We start from the raw sequence: 25,624 nt of genomic DNA on the forward strand, positions 1-25,624 counted from the left end.
CAGTCTCGCGGTGTCCGCGGCAGTCTCGCCTCGTGCTGCGCTTCTCGCGGGATCAAGCTACCAAGATGGCGGCGGCGCCGGGCTGCTGAGCGGGACCCTGCGGCCGGGCGGGCTCCGGGCGCTGCTGGCGGGGGATGCGGACGGGACCGGGCGCGCCGCCGCGGCTCTGAGCGATCGACACCCCCCGGGCTGCGGCGAGCCTTCTTGGCGGGGCCCTGCCGGTGGTGGGGCGGCCGCTGGCGATGACCGGAGAGAAGCTGCGCTCGCTGCGCAGGGACCATAAGCCCAGTAAGGAGGACGGGGACCTGCTGGCGCCCGGCGAAGAGGAGGCGGCCGCCGCGCCCGGGGGCATCTTCACCGGCGGCCGCGGGAGCAGTGGGAAGGGCGGCCGGGCCGGCGGCCACCGCATCTTCAGCAACCACCACCACCGGCTGCCGCTGAAGGGGGGCCCGGCAGCCGGCGGGACGGGCCCCTCTGCCGAGCCCGACAAGTGCCCGGCTCACTTCCCGGTGCACGAGTGCGTCTTCAAGGGGGACGTGAGGCGGCTCTCGGCCCTCATCCGCACCCAGGGCATCGGGCAGAAGGACAGTCACGGTGAGCGGCCGCCGGGCCGGGGAGGGGGTGGCGGCCGTGCTGTGGGAGCTCCGCGGCCCCTTCCCGCTGCTCTGCCGGGTGTGGGGCGCCAGGGCCGCGCCGCTGGGCTGCGGAGGAGCGCGGCTGCACGCTTGGGAAGCATAGAGCCGTAGAATGGTTTGGGTTGAGCCTTAAAGCTCCTCCAGCTCCAACCCCTGCCACGGGCAGGGACCCCTTCCACTGGAGCAGCTTGCTCCAAGCCCCTGTGTCCAACCTGGCCTTGAGCACTGCCAGGGATGGGGCAGCCACAGCTCTGGGCAAAATCCCTGGGGTTTTGGCGATAGGAGCGAGCATGGTATTAGCTTTTGTGACAGTGGAATGGTGGGAGAGCTTCCTCTGACCGGCTCTGCCTCGCGTCCTAAAGCCTACTTCATTTAACGAAAAGAAATACTATATTTTCCAAATGTCTGAAGCGTCGCCTGTTTGGTTTTGGAGGTTCTGAGCCTCCTCAATGGGTGGCTCCTTTGGCTGTTGTTGGAACTTGCTTTGTTTTTTTCCCGGTGTAAAAACCCAGAGCTTTCTTTTTCCTCTTTAAGTGTTTTAGTTCAGGGGTTTGAGAGAGACAAAATCTTGTTCTCTGTTCTCCTCCAAGCTGGGTCTGGACACAGAAGTGGCAATAGCAAAGATAGAAATACGATCCTCATATCGCTCTCTAATGCATAAATGTTTAGCTCACTAAATGATCTTTAAGGTCCCTTCCATCCCAAACCAATCCATGATTCTATTTAAATCCTGCTAGGACATCTTAAAGTAATATCAGAGAATCCCAGCCTGGTTTGGGTTGGAAGGGACCTTAAGGGTCATCCAGTTCCAGCCCCCTGCTGTAGGCAGGGACACCTTCCCCTAGAGCAGCTTGCTCCAAGCCCCTTCCATCCTGGCCTTGAGCACTGCCAGGGATGTGGCATCTGTACATTTAATTTGGGAAATATTTTACATTTAAAAATACTAAATCAACCTGTCAAGTCAGGTTAAGTTTCATGTTTTTCATCTCTAGGTTTCCTACCCATTTTAAGAGTAACATCATTGTGCTGAAGAATGCTAAGTTATCCTTTGTGTGGTGTCTGGGAAGTTGTGATTACAGGGTGCAGTTATGTTCCTTTTCTGATTAAGGGATAAATGTTCCCTTTGTTTTACTTAATTGTCTTATGTAAAAAGGAACATTAAGGTAGAACCCCCTTTCGGATTGGCACAATGGGAAGAACAGCTTGATTAGAAATTAAAAGCTATGCCCATGATAACTTTGGGCACTCTGAAACACAGACTGATGTATGTGGAGGAATACACAGCTCAGTTTCCTCAATCAAGGCAGGGAGGAGTATTTCTTCCAACTGTCATAACATTTTTCTGAGTACGTTGCTGTAAATATAGCTACAGATATATTTATCCTGTCATCTTCATTCCAAAGGCTGCAGCAAATACCAGGAGAATGAAAGCAGCAGACTGGGGAAGAAATTCTCTCACTTAGTGTATTCCTTCTGCTGACTTCTCCCCTACACCTCCTCCAGTTCCTTGTCAAGTAACTCATCATCACAAGTTTAACATCTTTACTTGATCCATCTTTGCTGCATTCTCATCTTGAATGTCTATCACAAACACTGATCCTATCCTTTTTTAAAATATATATATGCACCATGTATATATATATATATACATTTCAAATGAATATCTGCTTTCTCAGTAGCAGTGCTTTGGGGATTTCTGTCTCATTATCCTCCTCCAAGTTTTTACTTTAAGCATTTCTTTACTATTAAGCTTTCAGATAAATCCCAATAACAAACTCCTTAATGTCCTGGCATACCAAAGGCCTGACTAATATTTCCTTGTTACTGTTTTCCTTCTGCTTGAATCCATCCGTCACTTGTTTACGCATCTGAATCGTGCGTTATTTGGGGTAGATACTATACTCAGAAATAAGCCAGAAGAATCCCAGTGCATGTTAAGGAAGTGAGAGAGGGGAAAAAGAACTGCTCGTAACAGTGTTTATAGTTCAGTCCCATTTTTAGTGTGGTTAAGTGCAGAAAACCCAAGTTGTGTAGTGTTAAACTCTTGGTGTTGAGATAAAACAGCTGATGGTTGTGACTGTAAATGGCGTGCAGCCTCACTCACTCTAAATTGACCTCAAAAACCATTACTCACTGGAATGCCAGCATCATTGTTCCAAAACCAATGAGTTTCTGTGGAGAAGCTTGTCTGTATCCCTTTTAGATTACTTGTACTATAATATGCATTTAAGAACTTTAACACATACTCAGAATGAAACCATGTTGTATTTTGGAATAGCCAAATCATCTTGCTGAATTACTCTTGGAAAACAGGCTGAGCTCCTTTGTAGGTGTGCCAGATGCCTCACAAAAAGTTAAAAGCTGCAAACACGTGCAGACAAGTGCTGTATTTTATGTGTCTTTTTGTGCAAATGGGTTTTGTTTGCCTGCCCTGGAATGCATGTGTAGGATTTCAGGCACTGTTGTATCACTGCTTTCTCAGAATAAGGCCCTGGAGGCTCAGTGACTCGGGGAGGGAAGTGTACAAGCTCATTTCCCAAAGCTATAGATGTCGATGAAGTCGTCCTTAGATGGAAAGGAAACATGAGATTTGTTTATGTGGTGGCTCAAGCTGTTGCCAAAAGATAATGAATCTGATTGCAGCTGCTCAAGTATGTGCCCATTCACGTTCCAGTCGGTGTCTGCAAGTGATTGTATCAAACACGTTGTCATTATGATTAAATTGCACGGAAGTAATCAAAATGACGCATCAGCCGCTTCATTAGAGTGCCCTCTTTATTTCACCTCTAAGAGGTGAAGCACACAGTTGTATCTTTGCACCCTCCTCTTCCTCTCCAGCAGCCGTCTTGTATAAAGCTCCTTGTTTTTATGGAATCTAACGTTGACTGGTGTGGCTTGGGCTGGGGTTCTTGGAAAACCTCCTCCTGTGCAACTGGAAGAAGTGAAACTGCCCCTGCCACACTCGTGCCTGTCCTGCCAGAAATGCCTACTTGTGCTATGCACTGGCTGGGAAAAATGGAGTGGTGTTAAAGCTCACCGTGTGTTTTCATCAGACTCATGTTACCTAGAATGATTCTCTGTGCTCTGGCTACATCTAGAGGAGCTGATGCTGTTCTTGCCATAATCATTTGTATTTTAGGATCCTGAGTTTGCAGTGCAATAGAATTCCACTGGAGTGGTTTCCTTTGAGCTCTGTAAACACTGGTCCTGATTAATTTATCAGTCTGGGTCTTTATGCATCATGATAGTGGGTCTCTCTTTCAGCAGCTGCTGGAATTGGGTTTACACCTTCAGATTCCATCTCTCCTGAAGCAGTAGAAGTTAACTTGTCCCGTTGTGTCTGTGAGCCAGCCAGGTTTCTGAGATTAAATGTGTGGAATGTTTTTGGCTGCTGTCTGCTTGAACAGCTCTTCCCTTTCTCCTGCTGGGAGAAATCTATGAGTTGAGGGATTCCTCAACTGTAATTTCTCATACAGCCTTGCACAGTTTAGATGGCTTATTTTGATAAGTCAGAGTTAAATTTGCTGCTGGTAAACCTCACTTTGTTTGGCCCAAAGAGCATCAAGACTTACCCAGATCTATCAGATGGATGATTAGTGGTGGAGCTGTGCAAAATGCCATTCCGGGTTTGACTTTTGGGTGCCCAAAGCTAGCAGTATGTCTTAGCTGTTGTTGAGACCGCTTTCTTTTGATCAGGGAGGTTCTCTTCTGAAGTAGCTGTGGAGTTTTGATGGAATAGAAATCTGTGTGAGATTACTGCAGAGCTTACAGGGTTTGGTGTGCTGCGTGTGTGTTGTTAGACCACCCCATCCACAGTCCTGCCACCAGGCTCTCCAGAGCAGCCACACACTGTTGTGCCCGTGCTTGCTGAGCTTGGCTGGTCCAGATGGAGGGCTGTCTGGAGGGGAGTTTATCAGGGCAATGAGAAGTTTCATCATGTCCCTTTTCTGTGTGTTTATCTTCCTGAACCCCTTTTCTAAAGGAGCTTTCCTGGCTTACCTGTTATTGTGCTCCTCTCCCTTTGGTACCTCAGCTGACCTCTTATGTTACCTCACTGTTAAACCTCAGACTTCTCCTTGCCAGGGACATTCTGGCTGAAGACCAGCAAGCAGGATGTCACCTCTTTTCAGGTTTCTCATAAGTAGCTTTTTATATTTTTATTCCTTCTGGAATTGACAGGTTCCACTTTCTGTACTTTATCAGTTATTGCACTGCCTGGTTTTCTGCCTGCTGCTCTTCCTCCCCCTCATCTGCTCTATCCAGATTCCCTGTCTACTTTCTGAATTGCGTACTTTGAAAGAACATTGAATCAAAGAAGAACTATGCTGGAAGAGCTCTCTGGAGGTGGGCTGGTCCAGCCTGCTGCTCAAAGTAGAGATAACACTGGAGTTAGATCAGGTTGCTCAGAAGGAGATCTAGTCCAGCCTCCTGCACAAAACAGAGATAACAGCTGAGTTAGATCAGGTTCCTCAGAACTGGGTCCAGAGGAGTTTTGAAATGATGTGTGCTATTGCCCAGCTGCACTTTCTGCTTATGGGCTGAATGAGATCTGACAGAGTTCCCAGGAAAGCTGTCAGGGGCCTGGTTAGCTTTGGGTTTGGTGTTTCTTGCCATTACACCATGCTGTCATAGCTGGTGGAGCTGTCTGGCTCTTTTCTATCCACCCTTTGAAATGTGGGGTGGGTTTTTAATTTTAAGGTGTATTGATGTAAGAGAAAACTTAGTGCAGAGCTATTTTTATATATACATAGAACATATACATACAACCCAGCCTGGTTTGGGTTGGAAGGGACCTTAAAGCTCCTCCAGCTCCAACCCCTGCCATGGGCAGGGACCCCTTCCACTGGAGCAGCTTGCTCCAAGCCCCTGTGTCCAACCTGGCCTTGAGCACTGCCAGGGATGGGGCAACCACAGCTTCTCTGGGCACCCTGTGCCAGCGCCTCAGCATACACAAGCACATGCATGCATATATATTTGTGTGTGTGTGTGTGTATATATCCCCCACTGAAGTGCTTGATAAGGTGAGGAAGATGTTTACCCCTGGCTTCCATAATTTGAAGTTTCTGAGCACATGGTTTGGCTCCTTCTCAGGTCTGTTCCTCAATAACGTTATTTCAATCACTTAACAAAGAGTGGCTGCATCCGGTATTCTGCATTCTGCCTTGGCTCAGAGATGTGGTGAAATCTATTAATAGGCAATTTGAGGTTAGCTCAGAGTGTGCATAATGAACTAGGCTGGAGCTGTTTGTGATGTTGGTAGTGACCCACAAGAATCATTGGTACTTTGTGTTGAATAGCTCATACAAAACTACTTGGAACCTGCCTTTGCTTGCCTGTCTTGATCAGACATTTCATGATACTATGATATGCTGGCAGTTACTTCATATAGAAGCCTCTCAGTTCTTGGATTGCATCTTTTAGGTGTACAGTACATCGCCCTTTACATGTAGCAAGTACTTACAGTTAACATGATGCTGGAAAATAACCCTGAAATCAAGTGCATTTGATGTAGTTACAAATGACTGCTTTTCCAGTGATTTTTCTCTTAACTCCACTAAGAAAATATTTATATATTTAAACAGAGCAACACAGTTAAATACAAGCTACATCAATAAAATGTGCCAGAATTCTGGTAGCATCACTGATCCAGAAAATCAACCCTCTGTACCTCACAGTGCATATTTAATAGCAGAAGTACAGAATGTGTCATATGCATAGCCAGGAAAACAAGCTCATGTTTGTAATATCTGCTGGTAATCTCGGAAGCTTTCTTTGGAAAGAAGGCACCGAAACAACCAAAAAGGGCTTTTGTAGGGAAGTTGCTGTTAGTTCACAATCTGTCCAATATTGTATTAGTGAAAATTTTGTATTACAACTATGAAAAATTAATAAAATAGGCTCTTAAAATTTTAATCAGCATCATATCTTTGAGTGGCTTTTAGCCTAGATATGTCATTCTTTGTGAGGTATCAGACTTTTCAGACCATAATAAGCATAGAGGTTTGTGTTATCTCTCTCTTGAAGGTACAATTGGGCCTCTTTGGCCAGCATAAGTTTCAAGACGTCACTCCAAAAAAATCTCCTTTGGTCCATGAAATGTGTTTTGGATATATTTATTCTAACAAGTATAATCCAAATGCTTGCTCAGAAGAGTGCAACTGTTTTGGTGTATTGTAGAGTATTCCGTGGATGGATCATGTAACAGGTTTCTTAACATGCTTGAGTTCTGTGTGCAGATACCTGAAGGAACTGCAATGGATTCATGGAGTTTTACAAGTTCAAAAGCCTGCTCCTGAGTTGGGGCGATCCCCAGCACAGGCCCAGGCTGGAGGAAACTGGGTGGAGCATCCATAAGGAGAAGGACTTGGGGGCATTGGTCAATGAGAAGCTTCCTGTGATCCGACTTCAGTGTGTGCTTAAGCCCAGAACCCCCCATGTGCTGTGCTGCACCCCCAGAGCGTGAGCAGCAGCTCAGGGAGGGGATCCTGCCCCTCTGCTGTGCTCTGGGGAGACCCCCTCTGCAGCCCTGATCCAGCTCTGGGGCAGCAGCACAAGAGGGACGTGGAGCTGTTGGAGTGAGTGGAGAGGAGGCCATGGAGATGCTGCGAGGGCTGGAGCAGCTCTGCTCTGGAGCCAGGCTGAGAGAGCTGGGCTGGGGCAGCCTGGAGAAGAGAAGGCTCCTGAAGGGGAGACCTTAGAGCAGCTCCAGTGCCTAAAGGGGCTGCAGGAAAGCTGGAGAGGGGCTTGGGACAAGGGCCTGTAGGGACAGGCCAAGGGGAATGGCTTGAACCTGCCCGAGGGGAGACTGAGCTGAGCTCTTAGGCAGAAGCTCTTCCCTGTGAGGGTGCTGAGGCGCTGGCACAGGGTGCCCAGAGAAGCTGTGGCTGCCCCATCCCTGGCAGTGCTCAAGGCCAGGTTGGACACAGGGGCTTGGAGCAAGCTGCTCCAGTGGAAGGGGTCCCTGCCTGTGGCAGGGGTTGGAGCTGGAGGAGCTTTAAGGTCCCTTCCAGCACAAACCAGGCTGGGGTTCTATGATCTTGACTCTAACGTCTTTTTATTTCATTATTTATTTTAGGAAACACTCCGTTACATCTTGCTGTGATGCTGGGACATAAAGGTAGGTAAAACATGAATTTTGTTGCTTTTAAGTTATCTCAGAGACCTGGTGGCAGGAAAAAAAAAGGTTTTTTCATTTTTCCTGCACATGATCTTGTGTTTCTGGTTGAAGGCTGACGTTTTCTGAAAAGAAGCCACCACATGAATTTACAAGGGAAAAGTTGGAGATGAGGTTAGAGCTGTTCTTCAGGCCAAGATCCAGCAGCCTGGTAGTGAATGGAGTACAGTGGAAAGGAGCTGGAGCTGTTGGACTCTGTGAGACTAGAACAACAGCAGTGGGTGGACCCAGCTCCTCTCTTCTTGCAGAGTCAGGAGGAAATTGGGACATTTGGAACATGGTAGAAGATTGAGAAACAGCTCAAAGCAGGGGCAAACATCTGCATGCCTGCTTCCCCTTTCCTACCCGAGCAGCTGAAGTGGAGGGATGTACTCAGGATGTGTAGGCAGAGGACTTGATCCAGGCAGATCTCTATCTTACTCTGCAATTAATTCATGCATGGAAGGGTTACTAATACCTGTTTGTGGGGTGATACCCTTTCTTTTAGTCAGTGCTGTTCTGGTTATTAGTGTCACTGTGTGTTGCTGAGCTGCTCACTAGAGGTGTCTAATAACCCCATTTTGCTCTTTCCCAGTGAAGTGAATCACAGTAACATCCTCTAGAATAAAATGACTCTCTGACTGGAAATGGAACCTCTCACCTGCATTTTGCATACTCCCTCACTCACTGGGTTGGAATTCCTGACTCAGTGCCTAGCTGTCCCTTCAGGTGTCAAACAGCCCTGTAAGGGGCATGGGACAGGTGCAGGACTGTTGATTCTCCATGGCTCCCAGTTTTCCAAGTTCCCTTCAAGGAGTTCTTTACAGCGGAATTTCAGAGCACAGGATTTATATTTCTACTTCAAGTGGGAAGTATAGATGTAGACATGTCTCAAGACTGGGAAGAACCCTGGAATATGATTGTTCGGTGTCTGTGGCAGTAAACTGTCACTGCTGCAGCAGGGATGGCTTGGTGCCATTCAGCCCTGTGAGTCCTGTGCCTGGTACGTGGTACTGCTCCATGAGAGAGCTGCTGTGAACAACACACCTGGCAGTTTCGGAGAGGGGAACAGGAAGTGCAGTAAGTTGTCTTAGGACGTTTTGGAAGCACCTATGAAGTGATGCAAGATAACTGAGAGCTAGAGCAGGAAGTGACTTTGAAGGAAGAAGGGAAGAGGTGGCATATGCAGAAGAAGAGGCAGTAGAGCTTGCTGGAATCTGCTGATAGTGGTCCAGGCTGGGGTACTTTTAAAATAAATGGGTAAAAAAGGGAAGAAAAAGAAGCTATGCAGACACTTTTTGTGACAGCAGTGAGGCAAATATGTTTTACAAATCACAGATAGGAGCTTTTCTCAGTGAAAAATGGGGCTTCGTCAGAATTGCTTTTTTCCAGTGAGGGTCCTATGCTAGAGGCTTGGGTCAACAGAAGGAAACAGAGACAGAAGCCTCTTTTCATTTCTCAGCCATACATAAGGCATTTTTCTTTGTAAGGTGCATTTTAGTTCTGTAACTGCTCTGTGTTGTCAGGCAGTGGTGACCAGCAGTGTGCGTGTTTCAGGCTTCAGTTTGTCACGGTCATTAGGTGTAGAAGAGGTTGAGTGGTTTTGGTTAAAAGGTGATGAGCTGTCATGAAGGGACACATTCCATATAGCTACAAGAGTGTCATACCACAGTAATGAATACAAACAATTCTTGATCCTAGATGCTTCTAATAAAACTGGTAGAAAAGCATTTGCCAACTTTAATTCAGTGTGGCTGAATATTTATTCTAAGTCTCTCTTATATTTTGGTTACTTTATGTTTCAGCTCTAGGATAAAGAGCAATCTGTTCAGTGCAGACAGGTTCCTTCAGTGAGTTATCCTCATGTAGAGCACAGCAAAGAGAGCCATTTCTTCCCTCTTCTCCTGTTCTCCTTGACTGCGTATTTTAGATTTCAGTTTGCAGTTCACCTCTTGGCCTCTTTCCATGTAGTCAGTCATCCTGTGGGTAAAGCCCTACATCCCTTAGGATGCTTGTGGCAAGCCTCTGTGTAGCTTGCCTAGAGCAGGGCTGTTTGTGCACAGCATCCAGCACAATTCCTGCTTTTACTGTTTTGACTTCAAATCCTGTGTAGCTGTTGATCAGCAAGAGCCCTGGGTCCTTTCCTACTTTATTGATCTGTCTCATTGATATTGAGAGCCAATTTTCTTTCTTTCCAGGTGATGCATATAGGTTTTTCAGCTGTGTAGCAGCGTTATAGCCGGGGTTTTCTGAAGGGCAGGGGGAATTTACATCCTGTTTATTTAACTGCAGTGTAACCTGGCTGGTTAAGTGCAGGCTTATTAGCCTGCTCGCTGTGCAGTGCTGTTACTGCATTTGGCACTATATTTAAGCAACCATAAAAATACATCTCTGTTTGTGCTGACAGAGTAGTCAGGGCTTTTGTTTATTTACCACAGAAGATAGTATATTCACCAGTGAGGTATCTCTTCCTTCCCAAACACTGTGCTTGCTGGTGACTCATAACTGGTGCATCTGGAATGACTGGTATTGTTTCCTGTAACACCTAGAGCAGGAGAATAATCCAGGAAGTTCCTCTATCCATCCTGCCTGGCCATCCTATAACGAGACATTTCTCCAGCCTGCAGCTCCAGCTTGTACTGCTCTGTCATTTGCAGATGGGTCAGGTTGATTTTAATGAGATGTGGTGAAGAAACTTTCTGTAGCTGGAAACTGAAGAACGGTTTCATATGAAGACAGCTTATTCAAAACGTGGAAACAACAAAAGCTTTCTGTGCTCCCTAATTTTAAGGACTGCTTGTTATTCCACCACCTTTTACCTGTAGACAGAGAAGGGAATGCAGGTTGAGCTGTGTGCCCACTAGGAGTGTGTGTGTGTGGCTTTGATGACATGTGGAAGTTATTTTATCAGCACAACATGTGCATGCTGAGTCTCAGGGTTAGCCCTGGTGCTCGCTGTTACTGGTGATGCTGGCGAGAAATGGAGCACATTGCAGGTGTGTCTGTCCATTGATGGAGCACAGGACTGTGGTCTGTGTGCTCCAGATACCCATGTTGTCAGTCCTGCAGTACCTGTTAGTTGTTGTACAGCCGATCGCGCACATGCTCTGAAGCTTTCCTTGGTCAGTGCGCTTGTTTGCTCACTTCAGATGCCACAGGATGTCCCAACATGCAGTGATGTGTTAGTGCCACAGCTTCCTCTGCTGCCCATACACATGTAGTTCTCGGGACTTACTTAAGTCTACATCTTCATGCAGATTTCTAGCAAACCAGTTTACCATTGACCTTTGGGTGAAGGGGGTTGAGATGGAGAGGAGGGGGAAGCATGTGCACAGCTTCCACGTGTGGAAGACTTACGAAGCATGTCTTGGTGCGTGGATTTGTGCATTGAGTAGAGCTGATGTAATATTTGAGAAGTATTTGTTACATAGTTTTGTGTCTCTGTACACATACAGACATACAGCTTCATAAAAAGCAAAACACAAGAAGCAGAAGGGATGTTTCTTCAGTAGTTGTGTAATTGGTGATTAATCACTAATTATATTTTTAGTGCCAGTGTTTACCAGGGAAGTGCTATAAATACATAAATGGGTTTTATTTGTCTATAGTTTGACTCAGGATCCAGATATATACTTTGATAAACTGTTTTATATGTTGAATATCTTACTTTTGCTTTATTATTGTTCCCTTTATTATGAGTGATATTGCTACATCCTTGATGTTTATTGCAAATAATGATTACTTTTTTGTTACAGAATGTGCCCACTTGCTATTAGCCCATAATGCTCCAGTAAAGGTGAAAAATGCTCAGGGATGGAGCCCTCTTGCAGAAGCCATCAGCTATGGAGACAGACAAATGAGTAAGAGCCCCTGCTTCCCTATTAAGGCCTTATTCAGAACAGGAAAACAGGTTTTCAAGCTATTTTTTTTAATAAATATGCCTATTTTAGTTCTCTGAAGAGTTTGTCTTAATATTTTCTCTAAATATGATATGACAAGCTCTGCACATGTCCGTTTCCTTGATAAGAAAGATCCTGCATTAGGATACATAATGCTAAGTAAAGATTTTGCTTGAAGTGATTGTAGAAGCTATAAAGCAGGATTCTGTATTTAAAATTGGAGTTACAAGGTCAGAATGGATTTTAGCTGTATGGGATCATTCAATTAGAACTGCTTCATGTGATCATATGTATCAGTTATATGGAGATATATATCAGATATATCAGTTGGCAATGGGATATTCTTTCATGTTGCATCTCAACAGGCCAGTGGGCAAATACAGTGATTACTTACTCCAGATATGAAGTAGTAAAGAGAAAACTATTTTAATGCTACTCACTAGTGGATGTTCATAGTATTATGCATTACCATGTCCCATAGCAGAAAAATCAGATCTATTACTATATTAATGCACTAGTTTGTAATATACTACGAACATTCTGCATGTCAGCTCTTCACTACTAAAGGAGTTCCTCAGTGGAGTAGATCTCATGGAATCTGTAGGCTCACGTTCAATAATACATGTGTATCACATGTTTAGTAATGTGCATGTCAAAGACCTGTTCAGGGTCTTCAGTGGTGTTCTCAGTCTTGACATGATTGTATCCTTCATATTCTAAGTAATTATTGAGTCTTCTCTTCCTGTTGTAATCTGAGAAGGCTGTGTATAATTACTATAACTTGAGGTTAATTTCTCCAAAGTCTGATGAAACGTTACCTTTGCATTGTTTTTTCTTTTAAATGTCAAATAATTACACCAACCTTTCATAAACCAACAAAACCATGGAACAGATTTACCTGATAGTTAATTTCTGTTTAGTTTCAGCACTCCTAAGGAAGCTCAAACAGCAGTCCAGGGAAAGTGTTGAAGAAAAGAGACCTCGATTATTAAAAGCCCTGAAAGAGGTAAGGTCAAGGCAGTTGTGCTGACAAAAGAGATCATAGAATCACAGAGTGGTTTGGGTTGGAAAGGACCTTAGAGCTCCTCCAGTTCCAGCCCCTGCCACAGGCAGGGTCACTTTCCACTAGAGCAGGTTGCTGAAAGCCTTCTCAGCTTCTGAAAGTTCCAATAAAAGGTTTGTGTAGGACAGGCCTCTGGTCTTTGCAATCCAAAAGTTAAAGGCTGTATTCTTAATCTGTATTTATTTCATTAGATTTTTAAGGCTTTCCAAAATCTTTTGTTTGGGTGAATAATGCCACCAAGAAATCTGGAGAGGGACTTTTTACAGGTGTTTATTTCTGTTTAGGTGGGGTGAGCTGCTCGTGCCTACTCACGGTAATATGTGAATGGGTTTATAGAAAACCAGCAGTTTGTCTTAAGTTAATGAACCCGTGCATCTTAAAAGTTAAGTGAAACTGCATCTGTGATATGCTCTATGAATATGCTCTGCCAGTTTCATTCATCCAAGAAAAAACCAAACCTGCTGTCTGTCTAGGAGTGAAAAGCTTTCAGGTTTTGCATAAGAGCAGGCAGAAAGCAGATGCAGCCTTAACCAAACAGCTCAGCCATTCCTTATTCCTTCTGGAGCAAGACCTGTTCCGGAGTTGCATGGAGTGGAATTATGTGGCTACCTCAGTGTACTACCAACATTTGCTAATTTTAATCAAGCCACCCCTTCCTTTGCTTTTGCTTTGCATACAGTGTAAAGGAGTTGGCTGGCAGGTGTTTATGGAGGTAGAGCTTTTATATAATGAATTCAGCATGGTTCCAGAAGGCAGACTGAGATTTGCATATGTGAATACTCCTAGCTGATACTTGGCTTGTTAATGTAAGCCAGAGCATGTAATTCCATGGGGTTTGATGTGATCAGTCAAAGCAAGCAGAGGTCCATAGATCTTCTTTTAAACACATATTTGCAATAAATCTTTTACAATCCACTACTTAATAGCTGTGTAAATTATTTTTTTTAAAGGGTGGTTCAAATGAGTTGTGAAATGTTAGCATTGACTCTAGTCTAGCCGGAGCTTCAGAAATGCTTTTCAGTATCAGTTCAAATAGTGATGTTAGAGAAAGTTTTCTTTGCCAGCAAAGCCCAGCTCCTGCCTGTCAGCAGGTTTTATACTTGTCATTTAGCCTGAAAAACTTGTTAATATGTTGTTCTTTTCATCTCAGCTAGGTGACTTCTATCTAGAGCTTCACTGGGATTTTCAAAGTTGGGGTAAGCAACTGCATATTCCCTTCACAGGGAGATAATGTAATCAGTCTTCAGCACACTTGTTCTCTCTAACTGAAATTATCAATTGCTTTGCATGTTGGAAAGTTCACCATTCAGTGCTCAAGATCTAAGTTACAAAGAGAAGAGGACAGCTCTTTTTCTAAGCTATTTTTGCTTACTCATATTTGTGCTTATTCACTTTTGGAGATGAATTTTGTTCTGTACTCCATTGACACAGTGTGTGGGGGACAAGCTGCTGTTTACTTTAAGAAATGAATTATTAGAAAAGTAAAATATCTGTATCTGGTTGATTTGTGTCACTACAGAGCATTGGTTTGAACAGTTTAATTGGGTTGAGGCATTTCATTTCCTGAACTTAACTGACAGTCACCATTCAGAGTACAGGCTAAGTGGAGCTGTGTGATATGCTCTTCAAGCCTGAGCTTCACCTTGATGCTTTTTTCTGTGACTGTATAACCTTCCATCTCCTCTTATTTGAGTAGAAAAATAGAAATAAATGAGCAAGAATGTAAGGAGAGCTGCAGTCTCATGTGTCCATCTTGTAATTCTATATGGCCTCTTGGTTCCACCAGTGCTTTTGTCTTTGCTTGGTGTTTTAGTGCATTGGGGTTTTTTTTCCTGCTTGGGGGGTGTTCAGCTTTAATGGCAGCTGGGCTTTCAGTTGGAACAATATATTAAATAAACTATCAAATCCTAGAATTAAGATTTCAAACTGCTAGAAGATGAGTTATTAGGATTTATAAATGATTTGGCTGTGCCTGAGGACACTTTAAATTATGTCCTGATGCTGAAAGCAGCCTGTACAATTACAGATCAGTTTTGCAGTTATTGAATAGAAGTAATCCTGGTATTAGTATTGAATAGAAATAACCCTGGTATTAGTAAGTTATATCTGTATTGAGATCATAATGGAAAATGGGTGCAATATATTAAAATGAAAGAGAGATTCAAACTGATGCATAGTTTTAATAGAAATAGGTACAGAGCAACCTCAGTGTCTTGATTATGTTCTCTCTTCCTACTTTCAGTGCCTTTACTTTCCCGAATTCTGCCTTCTGATGCATGTAAAATACACAAACAAGGTATAAATATCAGGTAAGTCTGATTTAACAGTGTGTGTTATCTGAGTCATAAACATCCGTGTGCTAGTGAAAATGCTGGATTCCACTGTGGGCTGAAGATACTGAGGAGCATGCTAGCGTTGGTGAAACAGCCTTGTGTGTGCACACTGGTGGCTAGAGCCAGGAAGTGGTTTGAACTTCAGACTGTCTCTTTCCCCCCCACCCCTCTATTGGTCTGAGTTTAACTTCAGTTCCTGAGTCACTTAAAATGGAAAAGAAAAGCAGTTGAGCTGTATAAGGCTTTATCTACCAGACATGACAGTGAGGAGTTGAAAAATAGGAATTTGGTGTTTCTAATAAAATTTCAAAGAAATTAGTTTTCAGGAGTTTGTGGAGAAAAGTTGCTGCTCCTATCTCTGTAGTAAGAAAAAGTGGTGTCATTTCTCTTCTCAAAGTACTTAATATGACAGATTCACAAGGTCAAGAGAGTGCTTCCAGGAGTCTGTCCATGCTCTGCTCCTTCAACTTGCTTAGTTTGGGCATTTGGATTTAAGTGTCTTTTTTGGCTTTTTCTTTAGGTTCCAAAATCTAAAACAGACAAAACCCCAATAATATGGTTCAGAAGATTTAATCTGTAGAAAACCTTGTTCTGTTAAAGCTGTTAGCACAGGTGTGGGAACTGATTTTTTTAGGTCAAATTTGAGTCCGAGCCCATTTTTCTCCTTCTCATTTCTGCGTGCTATGAGACTATTTCTGCTTCTATGAGACTGGCATTGAGTAGAAATAGCTGCAGATTCTTGAAATCAGAGGTCAATGTATGATGACTATTAAGCAATCACCCCTTAGAGCTGAAGTGGTCACTAAATTCAGGCTCTTCAAACATCTTTGTTAAAGAAGTAGATATTCTAGCAATAGTAGATATTAATTGCTAGAGAGGTCCTTGTCCTTGCCTCCATCTTCTAGTTATTCAGGTCAGCAGAAGCATTTCTTTTGTGTTAGTGAGGGGGAAAAAGTAGAAATAGCAAGTAAAATAAGTCAAATAAAAAACCCAGTCTGTTTCTTAGTCCTCTTTGTAATTTGGGTCATGTCCTAATATTGTTACTCACATCAGTGGCTGCTGCTTGCAGAATAGAGTGCTGCTCACATGGAGCAGTTGTATTTCTCGATGTATAGCACTGGCTACATAAATTCTGTCACTTCCACATGCTGGCAGTTTGGGAATAAAGTTTTCTGAAGATGTTACCTTTTCCTCTGAAGTTGGCATAATAAAAGTTTGGAATGCATTTATAATGGTAGAGATGTGATAATGTGGAACTTACTATTAATAGCAATTTGATTTCTGCATCCAGGCTTCACTTAGGAAATGTATCAAAACTTAGGCTTTTGTGTGTTTGGTTGTGATTAAACAAATCAAAATGCTTCTGCTTTAAAACTGAACTTAGGAGTGTATTTGAGTGTTTATGGGTCCCTGTGTTGGTGTATTTTCACAGGCTGGACACAACTCTCATAGACTTTACCGACATGAAGTGCCAACGAGGGGATTTAAGCTTCATTTTTAATGGTGATGCTGCACCCTCTGAATCTTTTGTAGTTTTAGACAATGAACAAAAAGTTTACCAGCGAATACATCACGAGGTAAAGTCCTGTGTGAACACAGAGTGTGAAATAGCTCAAGTTTTAATTTCATTTCGGAAGTCTTATTAAACAAAATGTGCCTCTCAGAAAGACCCCAACAAGTCCAAGGAAATGCAAACCAAAGAATTTGTTGTTCAGTTGTTATAAGTTCAGCTGTATAGATGACATGAAAGTTTGCTGTGATAAACAGTGCTCTTGAATGCAAACTTTGAAATGAGGAAAAAGCTGGAATGTAAACCTTTTGCAAAAACCTGTTACCATTCTGGGCAGGCAAATCTGGTTTAAGTTATGATGATGTGTGCTACTTTTAATCTTTCCAGTGGGCTCCCCAGGGGGGGTCCCCAGGTGGGTTTTCAAACTTCGTTGCCAATGCTTGGCATCTGTTCCATCACCCTGCGCCCAGTTTAGTTGCTAACAAGCACAAGCGTATGACTCCTTGGACCCCTTGTATTTTAGTCAAGGTTTTAATTTACAGCTTTACCAACCAGTTACATACATAAATGGATCTTTGCATGTAGAAAGAGGCTGCTGAACTTCTGGATAAATCATCAGAATGCTTTATTTCATGGAATCTTAGAATGATTTGTGTTGGAAGGGACCTTAAAGCTCATCCAGCTCCAACCCCTGCCACGGGCAGGGACCCCTTCCACTGGAGCAGCTTGCTCCAAGCCCCTGTGTCCAACCTGGCCTTGAGCACTGCCAGGGATGGGGCAGCCACAGCTTCTCTGGGCACCCTGTGCCAGCGCCTCAGCACCCTCACAGGGAAGAGCTGCTGCCTAAGAGCTCAGCTCAGTCTCCCCTCGGGCAGTTTTTTATTTTCATTAACATTTAAGATGAAACTATTGGTAACCATTTGGCCTAGAAAAGAATTTGAAAATTCAGGAAACACTGGTTCTAGGAGAAGTTCCAAATGAAGAGGTTTATTGATTTACTGCTAACTTCTTCTGTAAAAAAAACATTAAAAAAAGAGTAATCACCATTATTAAGTTCTGTTCTCATATATGGGAATTTTTCTTCTAGGAATCTGAGATGGAAACAGAAGAGGAGGTTGACATTTTGATGAGCAGTGATATTTACTCAGCAACATTATCAACCAAATCCATCACCTTCACGCGTGCCCAAACGGGGTGGCTATTTCGAGAAGACAAAACAGTAAGCAGACAGAAAACTTCACAGGCTGCATTACTGGGGACAAAATAGTGCAGACAGCCTTATGATAAAAATTACTTCATTGTAGGAGTATGAGGCCTCTGCAGATTCATTCCAGGGGGTGCAGTGAGGAGTCTGTGCTCTCCTGTGTCAGAGTGGCAGGGAGGTGGGAGCTTTATGTGTAGTTTCCTTTGGGTGTTCCTTTCTGTGTTACCCATCTGTCTGAGGTCTGAGTTCTCAGCTGTGAAGAAACTGAAGTGGCCACTGTGGTATCTTCTTTGAGTAGGAAATTATTATGCTGTGACTATGAAGTAATTTGGTTTCATCTGCATGTGTTCAGGCAGTGCCATTCCTCATGGGTTTTCATCTGAGCTAGTGTTGCACAACTTTCTTCCTTTTGGATACCAAATCCATATTCTACACCTCTAAATTATCCTTCAACACAGCTTGCTGCTTAAGGGAGTTTCAGTCAGATTCCCCTTGGCCACTCTTAAATTGTTAAGCAGTCCTTTATGTCTTAAAATTACCATTGGTACAAACTCCCTGCTCATGATGGACTTGTTGCCTTTGTGCTGTCCCAACCTTACTGGGATTGTCCACCGACAGTTCATGTGGTTGGTTGTGTGAATGACAGCATTTCAGTCCTGAAGTTACTGCACTGACATGCAGTTATTTGGATATACAAGAGTTTAAATGATTTTATCCCTGTGAGACACTAATGTCCAATTCCTTTCCTGCAGGAAAGAGTAGGAAACTTTTTGGCAGATTTCTACTTGGTTAATGGACTTGTATTAGAATCAAGGAAAAGAAGAGAGCATCTCAGCGAGGAGGATATTCTTCGAAATAAAGCCATCATGGAGAGCCTCAGTAAAGGTGGCAACTTAATGGAGCAAAATTTTGAGGTATTATCAAGTAATTCTTCACAGTATGTGTATTTGTGCATAGGAGAATAACCCTTCACACCAGTCATTTAGCAGAATCTCTAGATAATGGTTTTATTCTAGTTTGATTCACTGAATTTATAATAATAAATATGACTTACAAGTATAATCATGGTGATACATTAATGAATTATCCTCATTAGTGCACACATTCAGAAATATCTGTGATTATATTGGATGTTTCAGTCTTAATTTGGCTCTTAGTAAAAAATGATGGGTTTGGCTGTGGCAGATCACTTTAACTGCTTTTAGATCAAATGTTTATGGTTCAGAATGCCTTTCTGCTTTGCTTTCAATCATGGTTTTCTTTAGCTTCATTAAAACGGAGCTAAGCATGTTATTATCACCATGAAATCAAGAGCTATTCAGAACGAGCCAGACGTCATCTGGGAACATGCATATTTAAAATCACTTATTTATGTCTGTATTAGCTTGTCCTTTGTTACTTGTCATTGACACTTGAATTGACTGATTAACTGATGTATTAAACCAGCCAACATCTATGTTTGAGGCCAAATACCGAAATGGAGACTATGAGAGCTAGAGCAGGAGATTGAAAAGCCCAGTGAAGTACAGCCACAGACTGGATAGACTATACTGCTGTCCTGTGTAGAGTGGAAGAACAGTTGTGTCTTTTGAATGGCAAAAATGTGAGAGCATGTAAGGAAAGATAAAGAGTTAAAACCTGTTTTTCTGAACAGCCTGTCAGACGGCAGTCCCTTACTCCTCCATCACCCAATACAATTACATGGGAAGAGTACATATCTGCTGAAAATGGAAAGTGAGTATTACTGCTTTATTGGCACTAACGTCCATAGGCACTGTTAGAGTATTGGGTTGGGGTTGTGGGGTTTGGGGTTGGATTGTTGTTATCTATATTCTATTTACATTATGTATTTATATTAAGTCCCTGGGTTAGGTCATCCTGAGCACAGGGACAGGCAGGGCAGAGGATGGGTTGAGAGCAGCCCTGAGGAGAAGCTCCCCAAGACCCGGCTTCAGTGTGCGCTTGAGCCCAGAACTCCCCCGTGTGCTGGGCTGCACCCCCAGAGCGTGAGCAGCAGCTCAGGGAGGGGATCCTGCCCCTCTGCTGTGCTCTGGGGAGACCTCAGAGCAGCTCCAGTGCATAAAGGGGCTGCAGGAAACCTGGAGATGGGGCTTGGGACAAGAGCCTGTAGGGACAGGCCAAGGGGAATGGCTTGAACCTGCCAGAGAGGAGATTGACATGGATCTGTTGTGGGGTTTGGGGGGTTTTAACTAGTTAACTTTTTAATATATTTGAGACAGAATGAGAATTCAAGCAGAATAAATAGGCTATGCTTGAACAGCTCTTGCTACTGGGGCAGAAATATGCAAGATTTTGCTTTCTTTAATAATCTGATTAACTGAAGGGAGTTTAATGGGAAAACCAGCTTTCTAGCTCTTATAAAGCAAAAGAGGAAAAGATTTGTTATGTTGTTTGTTACCTGTCCTGCAGTAGTCCTGTGTTTTCCAGTATTGCATTGCAGTGATTGTAGAGTAGCTTTTTTTCCTGAGATTGTGTTGCATTTTAGGCTGAAATAAAATTACCCTTTTTCTACTTCAACCTGATTCTTTGTTCACATACAGCCTGTTTGAATTCGCACCCAAAGTCAGCTGCACGTGTTTCTGGGTATCTGCCATGTCTTTCTGTAGAGCTTACTAATGTAATGTTCATGAGGAATTAGATGAAGATTTTAAGTCGTTCTCCACACTGCTTTTGTCTTGTCTCCTGGTTTAGCAGAGCTCACAGTGACCTGAATTAAGGTGGTTACTGACTGTTCTTTACTATGCCCAGCTTTTACTTTTAAAGTATTTCCTTTAGTGAAGGGATTCTTTACTGATGTTTTCAAACCTGAGTCTGTCTTCTTTCATTTAAAACTGAGGTTTCATTGAGAGAAAAAACTGACTTTGGCTTTCTCCCCTCCACTTACAGAGCTCCTCATCTGGGTAGAGAGCTGGTGTGCAAAGAAAGCAAGAAAACCTTTAAAGCCACGATAGCTATGAGCCAGGAATTTCCCTTAGGAATTGAATCGTAAGTCAAAATAAGTGGCTGTGAATGTTATTAATGTGTAGGGAATGTTTTAATGTGTTTATGAACTGCAACATTTTTCATATCTTCAGATAGGGAAAACAGCTTAAAACATATGACTGAAGTCATGCTGCTAAGCAAATACACTGCTAAATTAGAGACCTCAGAGCTGGGGTGCCTGTTATTAGAAGAGTTGAGCGCTTATCTTACTTAATACCAAACCAGAGAGGTTTGACCAGGTTTATCATGTACCTGTAGGACTGAGTCCAGGGGAGGCCATGGGGATGCTGCGAGGGCTGGAGCAGCTCTGCTCTGGAGCCAGGCTGAGAGAGCTGGGCTGGGGCAGCCTGGAGAAGAGAAGGCTCCTGAAGGGGAGACCTGAGAGCAGCTCCAGTGCCTAAAGGGGCTGCAGGAAAGCTGGAGAGGGGCTTGGGACAAGGGCCTGTAGGGACAGGCCAAGGGGAATGGCTTGAACCTGCCCGAGGGGAGACTGAGCTGAGCTCTTAGGCAGAAGCTCTTCCCTGTGAGGGTGCTGAGGCGCTGGCACAGGGTGCCCAGAGAAGCTGTGGCTGCCCCATCCCTGGCAGTGCTCAAGGCCAGGTTGGACACAGGGGCTTGGAGCAAGCTGCTCCAGTGGAAGGGGTCCCTGCCCGTGGCAGGGGTTGGAGCTGGAGGAGCTTTGAGGTCCCTTCCAACACAAACCAGGCTGGGATTCTCCAGTTCCCAGGGAGGTGGGGGCTGCTCCTGCTCACCGGGTGCTTCCACCAAGCTGGCTGTGACTGCTCCTGGATGGCTTTGTACGGGAACAGGTTTGATGTTTCCTGTTGCAAACCCCACATCGGGGCTGAGGAGGCTGTGTGGGGTGACGGGCATTCCCTAACCCAGCCCAGGGCTTGGCTGAGGTGCTGCAGGGATCCTGCTGGCTGCAGGGTGAATGCTCACTGCTGCTCCCTCTAACCCGTTGGCTCCCATCTGCTGGACCTTCATGAGGAGGAAGGAGTAAAGCAAAAGGGGAAGGAAAACAACTGTCACAGGAGGATAAATGAGGATACCAGAAAGTCTAAAGGCTGCCTTCAGCCTGAGCTCATCCTCCCTGTGGCAGGGGTTGCAGCTGGATGAGCTTTAAGGCCCCTTTACCCCAAACTGTTGTCATTAATGTCACGATACTGATGTGCCTGTGTGTACAGAATTCCAGAATGTATTTGCCTGTAACAAGTCTTAGCACAGAGTTACGTCCTTTTCTCTAGAGGGAAAGCTGTGAAACAGGAATTTATAATGAAACCTGTTTTTCTTTTCAGATTGTTGAATGTTTTAGAAGTAATTGCACCCTTCAAGCACTTTAACAAACTTAGGGAATTTGTTCAAATGAAGCTTCCACCAGGCTTCCCTGTAAAATTAGGTAAGGTGACTACAACAGCTCTGGCTTTATGTTTCCAAATGGGTGTATTTATTCATACAGTACATTCACAACTTCTGCTGAGTTTTGGAAAAGAACTCTGACATAAAAACTTTGTTGCTGTAGACTTCAGGAGGAAGAGTTAAGTTTGTGGAAGTAACATCAGGTAAGGAATGTGCAGCTGAAAGGTGAATCTAGTCCTAGTCAGGAAGAGAGCTTGGTTATTTTCCTTAGGTTTGCTCTAAGAGTGATGCAGATTTGCTGAATTGTCCTTGCATTGGAAGCTGATCTCAGTCATGAGTTAAGCATTTTGTAGCATTTTCATCTTTCTTTTTCGTCAGGGATTACTGATGATTACTGGGTTTTCACTCACAAAAATAGAGGAAACTATTCCACTTGTAACCAATGGAAATGTGTAAAGCAGTTCAGTCATGGTATAGATTATCACAGCACAAACTGCCAGGAAGTAATAAGTGTAACACCTTTCTAAGTGTGACAGGATTTCTGTCATCCCTGTAAGCTGTTTAAGCTGAACAAGCCTGAACAGATTTCTGCTCCTATCCCATTTGCACAGCTCTGTTTGTTGAGGATTGAATTTTTGCTGAGCTCTTAAAGTTAGTGTCTGGGCAGGACCAGTTTTATTGAGGGTAACTTAAGTGTTCACGGTCAATCCAGATTGGAAAAGGGTGGTGTTGTCAAAGCAAACATGGGAAAGGTTTGTCTTTTCATGTGCATTTGCTCAAGGGAAGCCTACTTGTGGGAAGGTTATCTTAGAGGCAGATATCCTCCATGTTAACAGATTAATCTGTATGTTCACAGCACCTTGGTTTCCATGTCAGTCTGCAGCAGGAAATGAAAACCACTGGATTTATATTGCTAAGAGTTCCTGGAAGGGTGTGTTGAGATGGGTACTGTTTCTTTGCTCAGGGTATCTGGGTACATTCTGAAGTAACTTCCTTTAAATCCCTTAAAGAGCTTTGAACACCAAACAAGCTGCCATGTCTCTGCCAAGCCTGAAGTTACAGATCCCTGAGTACCAGTAGGTGCTTATTGGCAGGGTTGCATTTCTTTGCCCTTCACTGTACCGTTTTGCTTCCTGTCCAGATATTCCTGTATTTCCCACCATCACAGCCACTGTGACTTTTCAGGAGTTCCGTTACGATGAATTTGATGAATCCATCTTCACTATTCCTGATGACTACAAGGAGGACCCCAGCCGTTTCCCCGATCTCTAGCTAAACTGGAAGGTGAACGGGGAATACCAATACCAGCGTACCACAGTGAAAGCAAAAGGCTGCAAAGAGCCCACAGATAGAGCTAGAGAAGTGGGTCGTGAAGGAAGGGATAAACTTAATAACCCAGAAGAAAAGGGAACATGTATCAAATGACTGATGTACTGTACTCACTATAACGGGCGTCTAATGTAGTTCCTGATTTCCAGCCAGTCTCCTGATGTGTCGTTCACACTCGTCTCCGCGCAGGTCTGCAGCGTGGCGGTGCCACCCCGAGGGCCTGGGGACACTGAGCAGCTGTGAGGACTATCATTGTTTTTAAATTTTATACATTTCTTGGTGATACAAAGAGCACTCTCGGACCATTAGCGTACAGGCTGACATGTCTTAGCTGGATATTAGCCCTCTGCATCATCCCACCCTGCTTACGACTGACCATGTTGTATTCTTTCAAGCTTTGTTTTCATGGATTGTAAACTACGTATCACAATGTATAGTTCAGTAATCTGAATGTTAGCTGAACGTATATTAGAAGGAATGCTTTTTCTGTAGAGGAATGAACCAAATGGTAACCATTAAACAGTTGGGTTTTCACACTGCAATACACTTCAGAGATAGCATTTGCTCTGCAGGGAATAAGGTACCTCCTCTAGCACCTTAGTGCAGTCCATTGTGGTGCTATCCATGTCTCTGAACCCTTTGTTTCTTCACTGACCTTTCTTGTGTTGGCTTCATGCTCAACTTCATCACGCTGGCTTGGACGTCCCTGCTGTGCCCATGATGCTGTGCTGATGAATGTGCTCGGGGAGGGGGGTTGTTAGCTACAGATTGTCACCTTTTTCCTTCTCTTTTCACATCCACATAGGAGACTTGCTCCATAATGGTTGAGATCATCTCGTGTCTGTGTTCAGCGGCCACTCAGAACCATGGGGTGTATAGAAAGAGTTACTAGAACAGTACACTTGAGCATTAAACCTTCATACAAGAAGTTGTTTCTCTTGAGGTTAGTTTAATTGTAGTGCACACTGAATAGGGCTCACGTTGGAAGACTTCATTTGCAGATGCTTAGGATGTTTCCAGGTTTAATTTCCTTCCTCTTGATATTTTGTAGGTAGGTGCTTCAGTACTCTGGCCTCTTGAGCTCATTCTCATTCCAGGTGGTTCCAGTCTCCTAATTTGAGGATAATCCAGCTTGTTTGGTTTGTTAGACAGAACTTGTGCAAAAGGCTAATGGTGCTATTTGTTTGTATTGAGGCATTGAAAGTGCTGTGGTGTAATTGTACAAAACTGTAAATAGTTCCAAAATTATATTCTTTGTGCACTGTAGTTAAAACTTTTTTCTGGAAGTCATAGGGTCAAGTATCAAACTTCGTATCAGAGAGCTCCAGCCATGCTTAGCAGAGGTACCTGACCTAACTAACCATGCAGGTCATGAGTGGAGGTGGCTTATTGCAGGGCAATAGGAGCTGGCTTGTGAGGACAGGGAGCACCCATCCCAAGCAGATGTTCCTTCAAAGCCGGTGACCTCCATCTGCGTAGAACCCAAAGACGCAGCTCCAGGGAAGTGCAGGATCCACCTAAGGTGGAGTCCCATGGAACCGCTGTCAGCAGAGCACAGATGAGCTGGGAATGGAAACAGAGGCTGAGCCTCTTGCAGTGTCACTGGAAACCTGCAGGTTGGACACGTGGGTAACGCTGTGACTGATGCCCTGCAGTTCAAAATCGAGTGGAAAACAGGGGGGGAAGCAAAGGGAAGTGCAGGATTGCGGCACCTCCTGATGCACTGCACCGGCAGCAGGTGTTGAGCATTGGGCAGGAATGATGGAACTTGTTCTTCCAAGTAATGATGAGTTCCTGAGGTGTTCACATCTGAGCTATCACCCAGCACCCACCGTGTGCTCCTGCTGGGCTCGGTTCAGCCGCGCTCACGGGGAGGCTGAGGGACCCTGTCCGGGCTCAGCAGCAGTGGGGCTGTGGCCTCGCCCCGTGCAGGGCTGTGCTGGGTGGCACCAGTGGGAGCAGGCACAGGAGCACCGCAGCAGGAGGAGGTTTGTGTGGGAGGTGAACGGCAGGAATCCTGTTCCTGGGCTGCAGGGGAGGGACCAGGCCTGTCCTGTGCCTTTGGTTGCTCCAAACGGCCACACGGAGCTCACTGGCAAAGGAGGGAGCATTCGGAGCTGGGGCTGTGCAGGTGAG

General features: G+C 44.3%; 2 protein-coding genes across 2 annotated transcripts in view; one reads left to right on the top strand and one right to left on the bottom strand.

Moving 5' to 3' along the window:
* On the top strand, positions 1 to 24,754 carry ANKRD13C (ankyrin repeat domain 13C). The gene is made up of 13 exons (XM_061366420.1): positions 1 to 594; positions 7,711 to 7,752; positions 11,544 to 11,648; positions 12,608 to 12,693; positions 13,901 to 13,946; positions 14,993 to 15,059; positions 16,516 to 16,660; positions 17,681 to 17,812; positions 18,550 to 18,711; positions 19,452 to 19,531; positions 20,705 to 20,803; positions 22,099 to 22,199; positions 23,301 to 24,754. Exons 1-13 carry the CDS (start codon positions 243 to 245, stop codon positions 23,429 to 23,431), a joined length of 1,548 nt encoding a protein of 515 aa, XP_061222404.1. The 5' UTR covers positions 1 to 242; the 3' UTR covers positions 23,432 to 24,754.
* LRRC7 (leucine rich repeat containing 7) overlaps positions 1 to 25,624 on the bottom strand; it is a 402,104-nt gene that overhangs the window by 159,674 nt on the left and 216,806 nt on the right. The window lies entirely within an intron of this gene.

Source organism: Neopsephotus bourkii, unplaced genomic scaffold, assembly GCF_033783945.1.
Source record: "Neopsephotus bourkii isolate Nb327-2 ecotype Australia unplaced genomic scaffold, CSIRO-AGI_Nbou_v1 NB_1331, whole genome shotgun sequence".
In the NCBI taxonomy this organism is placed as follows: domain Eukaryota; kingdom Metazoa; phylum Chordata; class Aves; order Psittaciformes; family Psittacidae; genus Neopsephotus; species Neopsephotus bourkii.

Excerpts from the sequence above, each read along its gene's own strand:
- ANKRD13C (XM_061366420.1), top strand. The coding sequence starts at position 243 with ATGACCGGAGAGAAGCTGCGCTCGCTGCGCAGGGACCATAAGCCCAGT. Across the intron at positions 11,649-12,607 it reads CTATGGAGACAGACAAATGA|TTTCAGCACTCCTAAGGAAG; the intron begins GTAAGAGCCCCT and ends ATTTCTGTTTAG. Across the intron at positions 18,712-19,451 it reads TAATGGAGCAAAATTTTGAG|CCTGTCAGACGGCAGTCCCT; the intron begins GTATTATCAAGT and ends TTTTCTGAACAG.